This window comes from Passer montanus, unplaced genomic scaffold, assembly GCF_014805655.1.
Source record: "Passer montanus isolate IOZ18808 unplaced genomic scaffold, ASM1480565v1 scaffold37, whole genome shotgun sequence".
Classification (NCBI taxonomy): domain Eukaryota; kingdom Metazoa; phylum Chordata; class Aves; order Passeriformes; family Passeridae; genus Passer; species Passer montanus.
Window position 1 is genome coordinate 5,148,656 of NW_024368485.1, and position 15,752 is coordinate 5,164,407.

Consider the following 15,752-nt stretch of genomic DNA (forward strand, 5'->3'; position numbering starts at 1 on the left):
GAAACATCTTCCCCTCAGTGGAGATGCCCGGTCATCTCTCACTGTCTCCGACTGAGTTAATCCAGAAGGGATTTCTTTTAGGGCACCCTGTGCTCCATTAGCAGTTTTTCCCACACAGGTTTGCCCTCCCACTGCTCCCAGCCTTGGTCTCTGGTTTGGGTGCTGAAGTCACACATTGTTCCAGCCCTCTCTGATGGGAACACACAGCCACGAAAGGTCTGGATTTGCCCTGTGTGCCCCGTGGCACGGCTGGCCTGAAGCAGGGAGCCCTCAGGCGGGGCTCTGTGAGCTGGGGATGCATCCAGAGGGTTCTGGAGGGCTGAGCCATCCTCTCAGACCCACACTCGTCCCATGGAGCACTTGGAGCGACCGGCTCCGTGTGGGCACATCGGGATAAGTGGCAAAGGCTGGGGAAGAAAAGTCTGGGTCAGCATTTCTTATCACAGACAGGTACAGAGCAAGTTTATTTAAGCTGTATTGGATGTACCTATGTAAAAACCAGAGAGGAATATAGCTCTAGTCTCCTCAGTACTATTATGTTTTATTTGATGCTTTATGTCTAATTTCTGCAAATCTAGTGCTCATATTAATTATTTTTGAAATTTTCAATGAGTAGATCCGGGGTTGGTTTGTTTGTCTGCTTATCCCCAAGTAATGTTTATTAAATAATAAATGCATGCAGTTCACTGAGCTGACTGAAGTCACTCCACTGCTGTTTCCCTACTTCCCATGCAGTACTTCTCATGGACAGATGAGGCTGCTATGGAATTGGTTATTTCAGCTGGGGGAGTGATACTTAGGGGACTGTCCCCTCCCTGCTAGTTACTTGCTGAGGGCTCTGAAAAGCCTTGACACAAGTAGTTACTGGTGCCTGGCTTCTTCTAGTCTTGGTCTCTATCAAGTGGAATAACAGAGGGCTGGCTACCCTCGTCAGCCACTTGGAGGCTTTAGGTGATGCTGAAGGTGACCATGAGTTTCACAGTGTGACACTGTACCAGTGCTTCCCTGTTCTGTGCCAGTGTCAGCTCCCTGCCACGGACACATCCAAACTTTGGTTTGCATTTAGAGGGCACTGGGCTGCCTTGAGAGCTGCTTCTCCCTTCTGCCAAGCATTCCTGCCTGGACTGCTCCTGCTGTTTTTTACCATAGCATTAAGCTTGTAGATATTAAAGCACTGTCAGCTGAAATCCCTGGCTCCACCACTGACTTTCAAATTTGTAGCCTGGCCTTAACCTTAACACAAGCAAATGCTTATTTAGGTTGTTTTGCAAGTGTGTGATTTAATGACATTACCAAATTTCTGGCTAATCAAGAACTTTCCAGAAACAACCAATAAATGGCAACAAAGCATATCCTTAAGTAGATTTTATGTACAAAAACTGGGCATTAGCAATCTCATTTTCAGTAATGAGATAAAACCCACAGATTCAGCTTTTAGGATCAAAGATACATCTTGTTCTACACATAACAACACATAGTATGGGATGATGATGTACCACAAGCAGCACACCTGACACTCCCTCAATGAAAAGCAGTGTCTCCAGGCAGAACTATTTGGTACTCTATAAATCCAAAAGAAAATCAGGTTGTATTGGCCCAAGAAAGAGCATCTAGTTAGAGCAGACCCAAACGTTATTTTCCCCAAGGGAGCATGTTGAAGGAACCACATTATTCTCTAGATAATGGACAAAACCCTTCTTTATTATGAAAACTTTATGGCCTTTCATAAGCATTAATAATGCTGGGGGTGTGTGGGTGGGAGAGCAGGTGGGTAGGAGTGCTAAATGGAAAAGCAAAAAGCAGACTTATGAGGCTGTAATTTCTTATGAAATGTTGCTCCATATGATACCTCTTTGCTTTAGAATATTTTAATAGAAGAGAAATACTTTGCATTCTTTAAGTTTTTGCTGGATTTTGTGACTGCAGTACTTCTGAAAGGCAATGGGGAGAGGATAGCTTAGGAAAGCCTTTATTTATCCCAATGATGTACAGTACCAACAGCAGTGGAAATTTCCTTGTGCTCTGGGCCAGTGCCTGAATCTTGTCTAAAATAATCTCCTAGGCTCTGAACAATGTCCCTCTCCAGCTCTCCCCAGCCTCCCGAGATGGGACTCATTGCTGCTCTTCCACAAACATTTTCCTGTGCTGTAGAAATTGGGTTTTCCCTCATCATCCTCTTCGGAGGTCACAGGGTGATAGTGGCACACAGGGATGGATTCAGGGGGATTCCTGGGGTGGGCTCCATGTCAGAGTACCTGGAGCTCTTCCATCTTCTGTTTGCTTGGAAAATTCTGTCATTGAATCTGATTCCTACATTGTGGCTACCAAATGTTCTAGCTGCACAGCTCTGGCTCATGTGGCGGTAATGGTGCTGGGGGTTTTTTCCAGTTTCAACCCTTTTGCCTCACTAATGCTATTGTAAAATTGTAAAATATTCCCCACACTTACTAGTAAGGGTTTAGGATTGACCTGTTCATGAGAATTCCAATGAGAATTTCCATTCAGGGTTCAGAAAACTTTATTAGCACAGTTCTTCCATGCGCAGTGTCCAGAAACTCTTTTATGGAGTGATCAGATTGAAACTTGTCTTCACAGTTGCACAGCTTTTTCATGGCTGAAAGTAAAATCCAATGGGCTGGAAAATTCAGTATATAGACCTCACCAGCCAGCTTCTATATAAATTAAAGAAAGGCTCAATTTTAAAGAATAATAACATTATAAAAAAATAATTAACACGAGAATGAATATTTGCAGCCCTATTAGTCAGAAGCGGGAGAGGTAATGAGCAAGATTAAAATCAGTGCTGGCCTTTCCTCTTTGAAGTTTATGGGCATTTAATGAATTTAAATGGGAAAAGGAAGCTGATAATTGAATTATTTGTAAGAACTTTATTCAGCAGGGTTTGAGTGATTGCTGTTGGCTTTCACTGCTGTGCTCCCCTTTGTCACCTCAACCTGTGCTCTGGAAGCACTGGATCTATATTTCTTTATGTAATCAGGCAAACATGAGGAGTGTGCTATTGATTGCATTGACTGGGAACATGTAACCAGCACCAGGAGAAGGGGATTGGAACAGCAACCAGCTGCTCAGAGCTCAACCTGAAGAGTCAGACAGGAGCAGAGAAGTCTTTTGAAAGAAGTAACTTTTTCAAGAGCTGTCAGGCTGGAGAAATGCTTTTGGCTCTCCACACTGTAACACTCGACAGTTATATGGGGATGTGTGGGAAAAAAAGGGATTTCTGCAGGAAACTCTGGCTGGGCAGTTTGCACTGGTCCATAAAGGAGGGCAGAGAACAGCAGAGCAAAGGCAGGCTCAGCCTACACAGCTAGCAGGGAAAATGCTGCAACATGAATTAATTTTCATTAAAAAGGTGCGTGGAACAGCAGGAGGACAAACTGCAAGATGGGAAGGGCAGTGGGAGGAAGGCACCAGCAGGGGAAATGCTGCAAATTGGTGTTTTGGAGAAAAGGCAAATGTGTTCACCCTGTCAGCTGTGGGAGGTTTCTGTTTATTGCAGGCTGTGTGTGGCAGCTAATGTGTGTGGCTCCTCGTGGCTTTGGGGATTGTTAGTTGGGGTTGGGTTTAGTACCTGAAAACCCTCAAAAACTGTTGGAAAAATCTAACAACTGTGAGTTATCCAGACACTGACATCCCTGCAGGCCAGTGGGCTGCAAAGAAACCCAGAAGGAACTTTTCCCTTCTCACAAAGGTCAATCCGTTTGCCACAAAAACAACAGATGTTGAAAGGAAGTAATTTTAAACTGTAAGGTTTAAATTGGCAGCAGGGCAAGACAAGTTGCCAAAATGTGTCTTTGTTTTGTGTTTCTGAAAGCCTCAATTCCTCCTAGTGGGAGACTTCCACGTTTGGCCCCTGCACAGATACACTTGTATTTAATTTAATCTGCTGTGGTGCAGTCTGAAGGCTCTGGCTAAAAGAAATGTCCTGTGAAGCAGATCCAGAGCAGCTGGCCCATGGAGAGCCCTGCACTGCTCTGCTTTTAGCACTAGAGGTGATTTTTGTGGTGCATCAGTGAGGGCTGCACTCACCAGGTATCTGCTGGGGGTGTTTGCCATGTGGGAAGAAGCAGTGGGATTTGGTCCCTGGAGCTTCCCAAATGCAGCTTTTCTGTCTGGGTGTGAGCACTCCAGTAGCTGCAGGAACTTCACAGTACCCCTTGTGCATGAGCAAAGCTTCAGGAAAAAGGGATTACAGAAACACAGATCTGTGGAAATAGCTAAAAAAGCAGAATTTCAGGGACAATAGGAGAGTAGATGTGAGTTCTCAGTGTACAGGACAGCTCTGAAACTCTAAAATTGCTTTGTAATAAGTTTTACAGGATCCTTTCTAATTATTACACACACGTGCAAAGAAGTGAGAAGTGTTTTGTAAATGTAGTGGTCAGATAAGGAGAGTAATTGAAATGTTAATTCTAATCATATGCTATGCTCATGCATTGATTTTTTAATTCGTGTTATCCATTAATTAGTTAATGCCTGTAAAGTGCATTGAAGATAGAAAGTGCTAGAAATTACTCTGGACTATTGTTACTGTCATTATCCACTAAGTTTAATTAGTTCTTGTACATTTTAAGTGGATTATTGAGATGTGAACTTGGCGAAGATGATTTCATACCAGGGGCTGTGCTCAGAATCCTGGCGGAGCCAGCAGCTGCAGTGCCCATCCATCCAAATCAGGATTGTGCCTTGTTGGTGCAGATTGGTACAGAAATCTTCTGAGGTTTGTCCTGCATGAGCATTGCATCTGATGGCTTCCCTCTCCCCCAAAATGCTCCCTGTTCAGGGCCAGGCTGGCACAGGCTCAGCCCAGCCTGCTGATGGAATTGCTACAGAGGGATGTGTCAGGGGCTGAGCAGTGATTTATGTCCTGGAAGACAAGAAACAAGATTATAGCACAAAGATGAGAAGGTTTTTAATTTCCCTGTGGGACCAGCACATTTCTGTCACCCTTTGAAGAAGGGGAGTTGTCTTTAAAGCAATAGTATCTTTAACAGGATCTGGTTGTAGTTTGTTCTCTTTTCTTTTTATGTCTCTAATCATGATGAAACCCTCTGACTTTGTCCTTCCTTCTTGTCTGAGCTTTGGAAGGTTGTATGGAAAATAACTGTTTCTATTCAGCCTTATTTATTTATTTATTTATAAATAGCTGCTTTTGAGGGAAGCATCAACATCTGATCCTCTTGGAAGAAAACCTTTGGAAGTTTTCCTTTCAGTTTGGTCCAAACTGCTTCCCCCTGCCCCTGTGATAGATCAGGGATATTCTGGGTTTGTGTGAAGTTGAAGATGGTCCAGTTCCAGAACCTGCTTTATTTCCAAAAGTAATTTCTCAGCTGCACATCTTCCCGTGCCTGTTTGCAACAGGGCTCTGTGTTCTGCATTTTTTCCAAGTGTTTTGATTTTAATGGTTATAAGAACCACTGTTAAAAAATCTCCCACCAAACAAAAAAGGCGTTGTAGTGGTAAAAAGAATGCAAACACATTTGCTCTTTTTAAAAAGACATTTATCAAAGCTCAATCAGCTGGAATTTTCTGACACATGGCTGACTTGCAAAATTCTCTTTAACATCTTTGCATTTTTGGCAACATAAGGAAGTACCACTTGGATAACTGCAACTGTGTGAGGATTTTAGTTGACAAGAGAAAAAAGCAGACAATGTGATTTTTTTTCCCCCTAATTATTTTTTGTTAGCTATTTCTCTCTTTTAATTTGTTTCTGTCATTTTCTTTGTCTAAATGTCATTCTGCTGTTAAAAAGAGATGAGGAGCAAGGTTGGTAAGAAGTGATTGAGCAGGTTATGAGTCCAGAACTATTTGCAAATATTGGAAAATTATGTTTTGGAGCCAGTGAGTTTTGGGACAAATTCTAAAATATCTAACTGGTCTCTGCCTCCGTAGCACTGAATTCCTATGAAAAATCAGTGAAGTTTGTTTCCTTTTGTAATCATAACTTTCTGTTGGTCAGTTCTGGGGTCTTGGGTGGTGGCATCATATCCCCAGTGCTTCAGGACTGAGCCCAACTGTCCCTGTGCACAGAGATTAGAAAGCTGCAATCTGTTCTGTAGCCTTGGAGAGCATTGGCTGAGCCAGCCTAGGGAATCTCACTTCAGGGCTGGATCCTCCCTGCTTTCACATGGTGCCGAAGCTGCAGGAGCTTGCTGTGCAAAGATCTTTGTGCACATTGTTTATCTAGTGCTACAAACAGAGAAAATGCTCATCCTCTGAAGATTGGGGGGTGGGGTTTTTGGTGTCCAATATTTCCTTGTTGGAAACAATTGTTTCAACTGCAGTGTATCAGTTTATTTCCAGAACCACTTGCCCTTGGCATTTTTCATACCTCAGCCGTGACAAAATGTACAGCAATGAGATTCTCTTTCCTCTCCCTGTGTATTCCAAACATTATGGTGTGTCTCATCCCAAATTGCTGGGAAGTGGCTGAGGTCAGCAGGATTTTGCTGGCCATTCTCAAGGAATGGTTTGTGCTTTACTTAGATTAAATCTTATTTCTTGGAATTGCTAAGTTGCCTTCTCTGTTTCATTCAGTTTAGAGTTTCCACTCTGGTCTGTCATGCCTGTGGCTGTGCAAGCCATACACAAGGATTTTCTCTACTTTTCTCTAATTCCTGCTCCATTTAAAAACTCAAACAAGCCAAAAAACCCCTCACTCCAATGCCCAGTTTCCTGAGTTCATGCATCTCCTCTGGAATTGATTAAGTAATAATAGCTCAAAGGAGGATGCTTAGAATAGAAATCCTGATTTGGGTGTTCCTTTTTGTTTTGCTGTTCCTGTTCATAAGCAAATAGACAAAATCTCCAATAATGTGCATATCATTGCAGCACAGTGTTGTAATGATGCAGCATGTAAAGTTAGCACTAGATAGAGTGGTTCACTTACCTAATATATTGAACACAACCTAATTAAATATTTAATGGATTTTTCCTGCTGAGAGGAATCAGCAGAAAAACTAAGGAGTGTGTTCCTGGAGATGAAGGTTGCAGAGGAAGGTGATCTGTGGGGATGTTCATTCAGTAACCTCATGAGCTGCCTTTCCAATTACTGTGTGCCTTCCTTCCGAGAGGGGCACTGCATACATTGGGGTGTAGGTGCATCTCAGTGGCCTGAAACCAGAAGAAGAACTTCAAAGCCTTACTGCATGACGTGATGGTAAATGTTCAGTTGATTACTGTTTGCTGAACTGACAATAAATGTGTGTTTTTTTCTTTCTTTAGTTTAATGCCAGTGCAGCTTTGCAGTGAGAAATGTCCACATGTTAAATGGGACACTCAGATTTAACTAAGTCTGCCCCTTTCCTTTGCAGGAACCAGAGGTCTAAAGGTGTATCTCGTAAATTCTGGGGGCACTGTCTTTTTATGGACTGTATTGAGGACAGGCCTCTCCTTTAGGGGTTCTACAGCCCCAGCTCCAAGGGATCCCACTCCGTGGCTGGGGTCTCAGGTGCTATTGCAGTGCAAATGAGTAAGTGAGGCTCAGCATGGACAATACCCTGCAGTCTTTATTCCATCCTGAATGGCACTGTCAGAGCTGATAATTAATCAGTTTCTGCAGCCACTGGTGTCTGCACAGGGCTGGAGCAAGTGAACAGTTTATCTGTTAGCAGGCAGCTTCCTTCTGCAGTCCTGTAGTTTCCAGCTGATGTGAAGGCAATGACTTTAGATCCAGCTGGGCTTTAATTCCAGCTGAAACTTAGAGCTCCACCAGACATTGTGATAGTTTTACTGCCATACCCTTAACTCTCCTTTTTTTGGCAATTTGTCTGGTTTTTCTCATAAAAAACTAATCTGTAGATAGCAATTAAAAATTGGCAAAAGGTGTCTGCTGTCCTGGTGAGGCTCTGTGTTCACTGGGACATTGTGCATGAGCCCAAAGGGCTCTGAGCCAGCTCCCTCACCCCTGTTATTGCCAGCTTCCACCAGAGTCCTGTGAGGAATTGCCAGTGAGCTGGAGACCCAGGGCTTGCTCACATGTGGGATATAAATATTTCCTAGGAAATATTGCAGTCGTTTTTGAACTGCTGGAGCAGCACAGGGAATGCACTCAATAGGAAGTGCCATGTTCCATTAGATAAGCTCTGAATGCTTCACTTCATAGGAGCCCAAACATTGGAGGGTTTTGTTGTTCTTGCTGTTGGGTTTTTGTTCTGTTCTTTTCCTTTTGTTTGTTTGTTTTTTAATTAAAAAGGAATGGGAAAAAAAAAGCACCCAGTTTTAAAGAATAGGGATAAGGAAATGGGAATTATCAGAGTTGCAGCTGGTATAAAGGAAATGAATGTTATCACAGCCACATCTGCTGGAGAGGTTGTGTTACTCCTGCTGCCTTTTATTATCTGAAAGTTAAAGAGCTTTTGTCTTGGAATTCTTCCTTACAGCAGGGGCTGTGCAGAGCTAGGCACCCCTCAGATGAAGGCTGGCTTAGGGCTGGCAGGGCAGCATTACAGGTTCACTTGTCAGGGAATGAGCTGCTCCTGAGCTGCTGTCCTGGCTCTGGAGCCCACACAAGGAGGGACATTGTGGAGAGCAGCACTCCAGCTGCTGTGGCCTGGCCACTGGCTTTGGGAAGTGCTGAGATGGACTTGGGCTTGCAGTGAGGACACGAGACTGATATGGACTGATGCTCAAATGTCTCCTGTGGGTGTTCCTTAGTTTTAGGGTTTGCTTTCCTTACTGGGTTTCCAGTTTTGTACTCAAGGACCCATGCTTAGCTGGATGAATGGTTTTGTTTGTGTTTTTAAACCAGTGTAGTATTTAAAGTGACTCCAGGGAAATCTTCAAAAGAATCTAATTTTGCTTCTCTGTAAATAGGTAATCCTAGTAAAGATGTGGAAACCTTAGGATGGGAAGTTTGGATAATTTGGAAGTCCCTGGAATTGTTTCCCAGTGAGCTGCAGTGTGGAAGTTGTCAGTCAAGCAGCAAGAGACAGGGAGAAATTGGCTTCTGCAACAGAACACTGATGTCTCTGTGACAAAGTGAGTGGTGAATAAATAAGCAATGATTTCACAACAGAGCCCACCATACTGCAGGCAAAACCTGAAATTTTGGGAGATCTGTTGTAAATGACAAAATCCTGCCCTACCAGGGAAGGAGCTGGGTATAAAAGGCCATCACATAACCATGAGTCAGCCAGAGTGAGTGGACGGGTGACTGATTTAAATATTTTTTGCTAAATTAAGATGATTCTAAATGAAAAACAGTGTTACAGACCATTGGAGGTCTGTCCTGTTATAGATTAGTTTTACTTAGAGCACCCAAAGCTTTATAAACAATGCAGTGAGTAATCACTTTTTGTAAAAAGGTTTTATTAACAAGTATCAATAGTGCCTTAATCTCATTCCAGTGCTTACTAAGTATGGTATAAATGCTTAAAGCTCTATTGATGTCTTAGAGGAGGACAGAAGGTCTCCATGTCTGTAGATTCTGTGCCAGAATGTGCATTCTTCCAGGGCTGGGGAAGCAAAGGATGATGCTGTAGGACCTGCACCTTGTCTCACTCCCCACCACAAGGCCATGTACTTTATTGCCATGGAAAGAAGCATCTGGCCCCTGATTAACTCACTAATCAAGTATGAACAGGAAGCAAAGTCCAGTGTTACCAAGTGAAGAATGGGAGCACAATTAAAACAAGCTCACAGATGCTCTGGTTATGTGTCTCTGTTGGATCCCAGCCAGAACAAACTGTCAGCTCTGCAGAAAAGTTGCCAAGCCCTCCACGATAAAATCAACCCCATAAAAATGTTATAATTAATGATTTCCCTCTAACATCTATGGATGCCTTTAAGTTATTGTCTCAGGAATGTTTTCTGCTGAGTTGGAAAGGTGCCTGTTTCCATATTTGATATTGTCTCTAAGGATCAGCCATCAGCCCACTTGTTTAACCTTGGGCAGTTATGAAGCATGTTCATTTACATGAACCTCACTGAGATTAACAGGCAGGTTCAGGAGCAAGGGCCAGCACCTGCAGAAGCAATTTCCCGTCAGTTTGAGTGGCAGTATCTTTTCCTGGCTCAGGAAAAGGTCTTTTCCTTACTCAGCTCCTGTGAGTAATCCCTGATTTGGGGATCCTGGGTTTGCCCTGGAGGAGGCACACACAAGTCTGCAATTGAAATAAAAGGCAAAGTGCCTACGTGAGACCTTCCAGGAGTTTTCATTCTGTTACAGATTCCAAGAGAAAGCTGCAAGTCTGGCTGGGCCACAGGCACTGCCTAAGCTTAAGCAGGACATTCCATTGGTCTCCTCTCCTCTGGGACATCTTTGGTGGCTGCCTGAGTCAGGGTGTGTTTAGTCTGCTCCAAATGCAGACTTCTCTCAGCAGGGATGGACTTGCTCTGTCTCCATCCTTGGCCTTGTGCGTTCCTTCCACCTCCCTTGCATCCCATACAGCTTCTGTGAGCCAGATCAGTGCAGCCATCCAAGGGAAAACCAGTTATTGTTCATAAATGGTGGATTTTAACATTATTTTTTCATTGACTCACAGAGCTGATCCAGCTTACCACACACTTGCATGGTCGCTGGACTATAAGGAAGGTGTAGGTGGCAGCAGGAAGAAGTTCACAGAAAACTTTGCTTTGTGAGAATTTCTGAATTTTGAAATATGGAAGTAAACTTCTCAACAATTTCAAGAAGAAAAAACTTTTTATGTAGCTAGTTTTCTCACAGAATAAATAGAAACTATTCACTACAAGTAATTAAGTAAAGGGGTTTAAGTTGCAACTTCTGAAGTTTTAAAAAGCTCAGTGATTAATTCAAACTGAGTGTCCTCCCTCTCTTCAGACTATTAATTTGAAAACATTTTTTCTAGATTTCTCTTACATTTTCTCCTAGTTGGAAATACATTTATTTCTTTCTCTCTCAGAAGTATTTCTGGGATGAGAAAAGTGCATGTTGCCTGGTCTGGTTTGCTCAGAGTTGGCCATTTACTGTCACCTGGGGTCAGCTCAGGAGCCATTTACTTTCACCTGGGGTCAGCTCAGAAGCAAAGGACAAGGATTCCATCTGTAAAGGCTTTGAATACAAAGGTGTCTGGAGTGAAGGATTTTGTTTGTGGGCAGCTTTGGCTGGATGGCATTACCCATAGCATCCTTTGTGCAGTGGGAGTGGGCATGCAGTGAAGTAGGGAATACTGTGTGGATGGCCTGGTGTCAGACTATTAACCTTCATATGCACCAACACTCTGAACACTGCTGGAGACTGCATTAGGAGGAGTTGATCTATGTTGTATTGTAAAATGCATTATCTAATTTATGCTGGTACAGTGCCTACAGGAGTGGCAGTCCGGGCTGGAAAGTGAATCCTGTGATGGTGAAAGAGCTGGAGGAGGAGTGAATGGATCTTGTGGCCACTAAGTGCTGGCACAGCTGGCACTGACAGCAGGGATCTGGTTTTTGTGACCATGGGACCTTCTTTGAGTGTCAGGGACACTTAGGAAGTGTTGAGGTGGGATCCACCCGGCCAAATGAGGCAAAAGCATTTTTGCCAATGTGCTGGCAAAGCTGCTGGGCCTAGGGATGGACAGAGAGCTGATGACAGGGACACAATGAGGGAACAATGGCAGGCAGGAGACTGGTAGGCAGGAGATGCATGGCTGGGTGGAGAGAGACTCTGTAGGGACAGGACGGGAAGGTGAGGAAGGGGAACTCTCTCCTTGCTTAGGGATGGGGAGCTCTGCCCAGGGAGCAGAGAATGGACAGGCTGTGCTGGAGAGCAGCTGATGTTGGGTGACAGCTACAGACACATGACTGATGGGAAGAACATCTAGAAGCAACTGTAACTAAAATTACTTGAACTTTTCATTTTTAAAACTCTCTCCACTTCCTTCCAATTTGGGAATGACATTTTTCAAGTCTGAACTCCTCTCAAAACTATTTTTGGAAGGTCTGAACAAAAACAGTTTAGCCATCTTTGTGTAAAATGACTGCTAGGCAAGTACTTGGCTATGACATATTTTTGGCAGAGAGCTATTGAACAGCTTTAGGGCCTCATTGGAAATGTCCAAGAGTTTAAAATCATCAGATAATTATTATTGGTTATAATAATCCTTAGAGGCTCCACCCATCAGTCAGGGATTTAAAGCACTGGAGGGTCTGCAGACAGCAATGAAAAGCAAGTCCTTGAACATACGCCAGAGAAATATTCCAGCAACAATTCCTTGGTATCTGCATATCCAGGCATGAGCAGGACCCAGCAGTGAAAATGTTACTGAGCTGGCAAAGCGTGGTCAGCCATGGAGATTTGGTTGGCTGTGGATCCACACTGCTGCTGGCATTTGGCACCTGGTGTGAAGGAGCTGGAAGGATGGACAGGAGCTGCCATCCCCACTGGACAGAGGCTGCAGCAATCCCAGCCCTGCACTCTCCAAACTCATTTGCCCAGACTCTCCATTTCAGGCTGTGGATGAGAATTATTCAGGGGAGTGTTGCAAAAATGCAGCTTTGATGTGAAAATCAGAGTGTTTGTTTTGGGGCAGTTGCGGTCCTCACCACTGAGGTAAAGCCCAGGAGCAGGGAAGCACTTGGCATTTGGGCAGTGAGGTGGGCTGTCCAAAAGGAAAGTTTTAAACTTGCCAGGAGATGGGAGTAATTATGTTGCACTTCCCAGTCTGGTTTTGATCTTGTTACACCAGCGTGAGTGAATGTGAAATTAGATCCTCTCCTTATAGAAATGTTCCAGATTAGTTTCACTTGATACACTTTTGCTTTCATTATTAGAGCTACATTTGTCCCAGAGCTTTGAAGTTTGAACTACTCCCAATGTCCATGCTCCGTGAATTCCCCTATCTCACAGGTGCCTGTAAAATAACACTGAAGACACAAATGTGGAGGTGCTTCGTGTTAGTGGAGAACACGGTGTCCCCTGGAGCTGTTCATCTCAGCTCCCTGCTTTCCATGGCTCCTCGTGATCAAACTGTGAAATGCTGCTCCAGAGGAACACTGGTGACGTTGAGGCAAGTGGACACTCTTCCCTGAAGCTTCTGGACTTTTTCAGTTAACTGTTTATTTCATGGATGGATATTAATTTGAACTTTTAAAAATCTGACATCATGTGACCTTTCAACTCATACACTGCTGAATTAGAAGAAGAAAAGCCTTTATTTATTGCTGCCAAGCTGTTCTTTTTTCAGTTGCATTAAAATGAAATATATTTGGGCATAAAAGATGACAGCTCCTTTTCATGGCCTCTTACTGTATTTTTGCTGTGGCTGGTCAATGCTTTTATCTCAAGCTTTGTTGTTTGCAGTGGAAAAAAAATCAGAGGATTTAAGAGAGTGATAGAGTTTGCAGAGAAAATAAAATTTTCACACAATACTTGGCGCTGCTCAGGAAATGGGATTTCATGCTGGCAAAGCTCTGGGCTTGGTTGGAGCTCTTGTTGACAGTGATGGACTTTGGGGCTCCTCCTGCAGCTGAGCCAACACGCCACCCTCCAGGTATTCCTTGGAACAGGGGCAGAGGATCCTGAGCAGCAGGCTGAACCTGTGAGGGCAGCTCAAGCAGGGTTCCTGTGCCAGGACCCATTCTGGATGGAATCAGAGTGTCTGGCATGTGCCTGGGAGGCTGGAGAATGGACCAGCTGGAAGAACATCTCTTCATGACAGTTGGGAAGGGATAACATGGGAGACTTGAGTGGGGAAAAGTGCAAGTGTTGCCCATGATGGATGGGAGCAGGAGAACTTTTATTGTGGTCAAGTACAGCTGGAAGTTTGAGGAGAGCATTAGCAGTGAGAACAAAGGAACAGCGTTTGATTTAACCATTCTAGCAGCAGCTTTTGGACAGGACTAAGAGCAGAAAATGGTCCTTGGGCTGGTCCTCTGGCATTGGCAGGAAAATGCCAAGGGAGCCAGCTGGGACAGCAGCATGGGACAGGTTCTGCAGCTGCCTGTGCAGAGCCAGCTACAACCTTGTGATCTGCCGGTGCTGGCATTAACTACTTCAATTTTCCCCTCAAGAACTAGAAATCTTCTTTAATGCTACATAATTCTAAAATTGCAGAACTGGAGGTAGGAAAGGCCCATTAAGCGAGGCAGCCTCCTCTGCCCGCAGGGGGGTTGTTCAGGGGGAACTTTGTGATTGAAAAACAGGGATTCAACCAATTACTCACCTAATAGTTTCAGCTCATCCACCTCTGCCTCTGAGATCCGCCGTCTCATCTTGCTTTGTGAGCAGCATGAATGGATTATCAAGTTTCATTCTCAAATCATCTGCAAGGCAGATTTATGCAGAGTCTTTGTATCTCTTAGCGAATTGGGGAATGTGAGTGACTCTCTTGCTACACTGCAGCTGAATATTCTTAAGGAAGGTGTATAATCAGCCCAAGCCTAATTCCTGTGAGGGGTTTAGCTCACGGCATGCGACCTTCAGCCGGAGGAAGGAGCTGCCCCAGGCTCGGTGCGAGCCCGTCCGTGCCTGCGAGCAGCGCCGAGCCCGGGCGGTGATGTAATGTGCGCCGGAGGCACCGCGTTGCTGCGCGGGCGGCTGCCTTTGTGCCTCCGTTCGGCGGGGCGCGGCGCTCACCGGCTGGGACGCGGGCCCGGGATGCCGCCGCAGGTGTGTCCCGGCCGCGGGCGTGTGTCCGTCCCTCGGGTGTGTGTCCGTCCCTCGGGTGTGTGTCCATCCCCGGGACGGCCCGGGCCGCGCTGGCGGGCATCGGCCGGCAGGGGGCGCCCGGGCAGCGCCCGCTCCGCTCCCGCCGCTCCGCTCCCTCCGCTCCCGCTCGTTCCCCGTGCTGCCCGCCGCCATGGTGCGCGGCACCGGCGCTTGGCATCCTCCCCTGCATCCCGCAGCCCGGGGGCGGCGGGCGCGCTGAGAGCCAGCGCGCATCCCTGGCGCTGCGGCGGGCACCGGGCGCACGCAGCTGGCGCTGACCTGTTGCAAGAGCCGGGCTCGTCTCGGGGATCTTTTGTCTAGGTCTTTTTCCTATTTTTTTTTTTTCTCCTTCTCGACGGGGGAAGTTTGCTCCCAGCCCGTGGCCCGGCTTCCTCCACACCCTTTCCTCCTCCTTTTCCTCGTTTTTCCCAGGATCCGCTCCCGGGGCCAGAAGAGGTCTCCCTCGTTACCCCCGGCCCAGCGCTGGAGCCGGGGGCACCCCGCGGGCTCCGGGCTCGCCCTTTCCCCCGGCGGCCCCGGGAGTGCCGGGAGGCTCCGCGAGTGCCCCGGGCTGCCGGGCCGCCACCATGGCCAAAGTGGCGGCGGAAAGTTGCGGAGCAGCGCCGGCCGAAGACTTGTCCAAGGTGTCGGACGAGGAGCTGCTCAAGTGGAGCAAGGAGGAGCTGATCCGCAGCCTCCGCCGCGCCGAGGCCGAGAAGATGAGCGCGATGCTGGACCACAGCAACCTCATCCGCGAGGTGAACCGCCGCCTCCAGCTCCACCTCGGCGAGATCCGCGGCTTGAAGGTAGCGGGGAGGGCAGGGTGGGACCCCTGAAGTTTGTGCGGTGTCTCCCGCCGGGAGCAGTCTCCTCAGGTGGATGGGCTGGGAGGAGCCGCTCCCAGAACCGCATGAAAAGCGGATGAGGACCGGGGTGAATAATGTCTGATCCCGCTTAATAATCAAACTGTCTGGCTGAGGGATGACCAGCTGTTCGGCAGGCTGTGGGGCACAGCTGGTTTATGCTCTGCCCTGGTATTCTTTTGGGCTGATAAAAACGCTGAAGTCTTGTCAGCTTTGTGTTAGACTTCCTTGGTTGTGAGCGAGGTGAAATGATCCTGCCTGAAGTGCACAGAAATAAA

The 15,752-nt window shown here is 46.1% G+C and overlaps 1 protein-coding gene and 1 long non-coding RNA gene across 8 annotated transcripts in view; one reads left to right on the forward strand and one right to left on the reverse strand.

The window, feature by feature from the left end:
• Positions 1-4,683: 4,683 nt before the first annotated feature.
• LOC120506021 lies at positions 4,684-15,002 on the reverse strand. The gene is made up of 3 exons (XR_005628400.1): positions 14,891-15,002; positions 14,127-14,226; positions 4,684-4,885 (listed from the first exon to the last, which is right to left on the reverse strand). It is a non-coding gene; the product is annotated as an uncharacterized LOC120506021 (long non-coding RNA).
• A 50-nt stretch (positions 15,003-15,052) lies between these two features.
• Positions 15,053-15,752, forward strand: part of CCDC85A (coiled-coil domain containing 85A) — a 67,917-nt gene continuing 67,217 nt past the window's right edge. For 5 of the 7 annotated variants that reach the window (XM_039717085.1, XM_039717084.1, XM_039717088.1 and 2 more), the window contains exon 1: positions 15,053-15,417. In XM_039717085.1, coding sequence (XP_039573019.1) covers positions 15,199-15,417 — 219 coding nt within the window. In that variant the 5' untranslated portion in view covers positions 15,053-15,198. The remainder of the gene's footprint in view (positions 15,418-15,752) is intronic. The other 2 variants (XM_039717090.1, XM_039717089.1) reach the window with 1 other exon arrangement.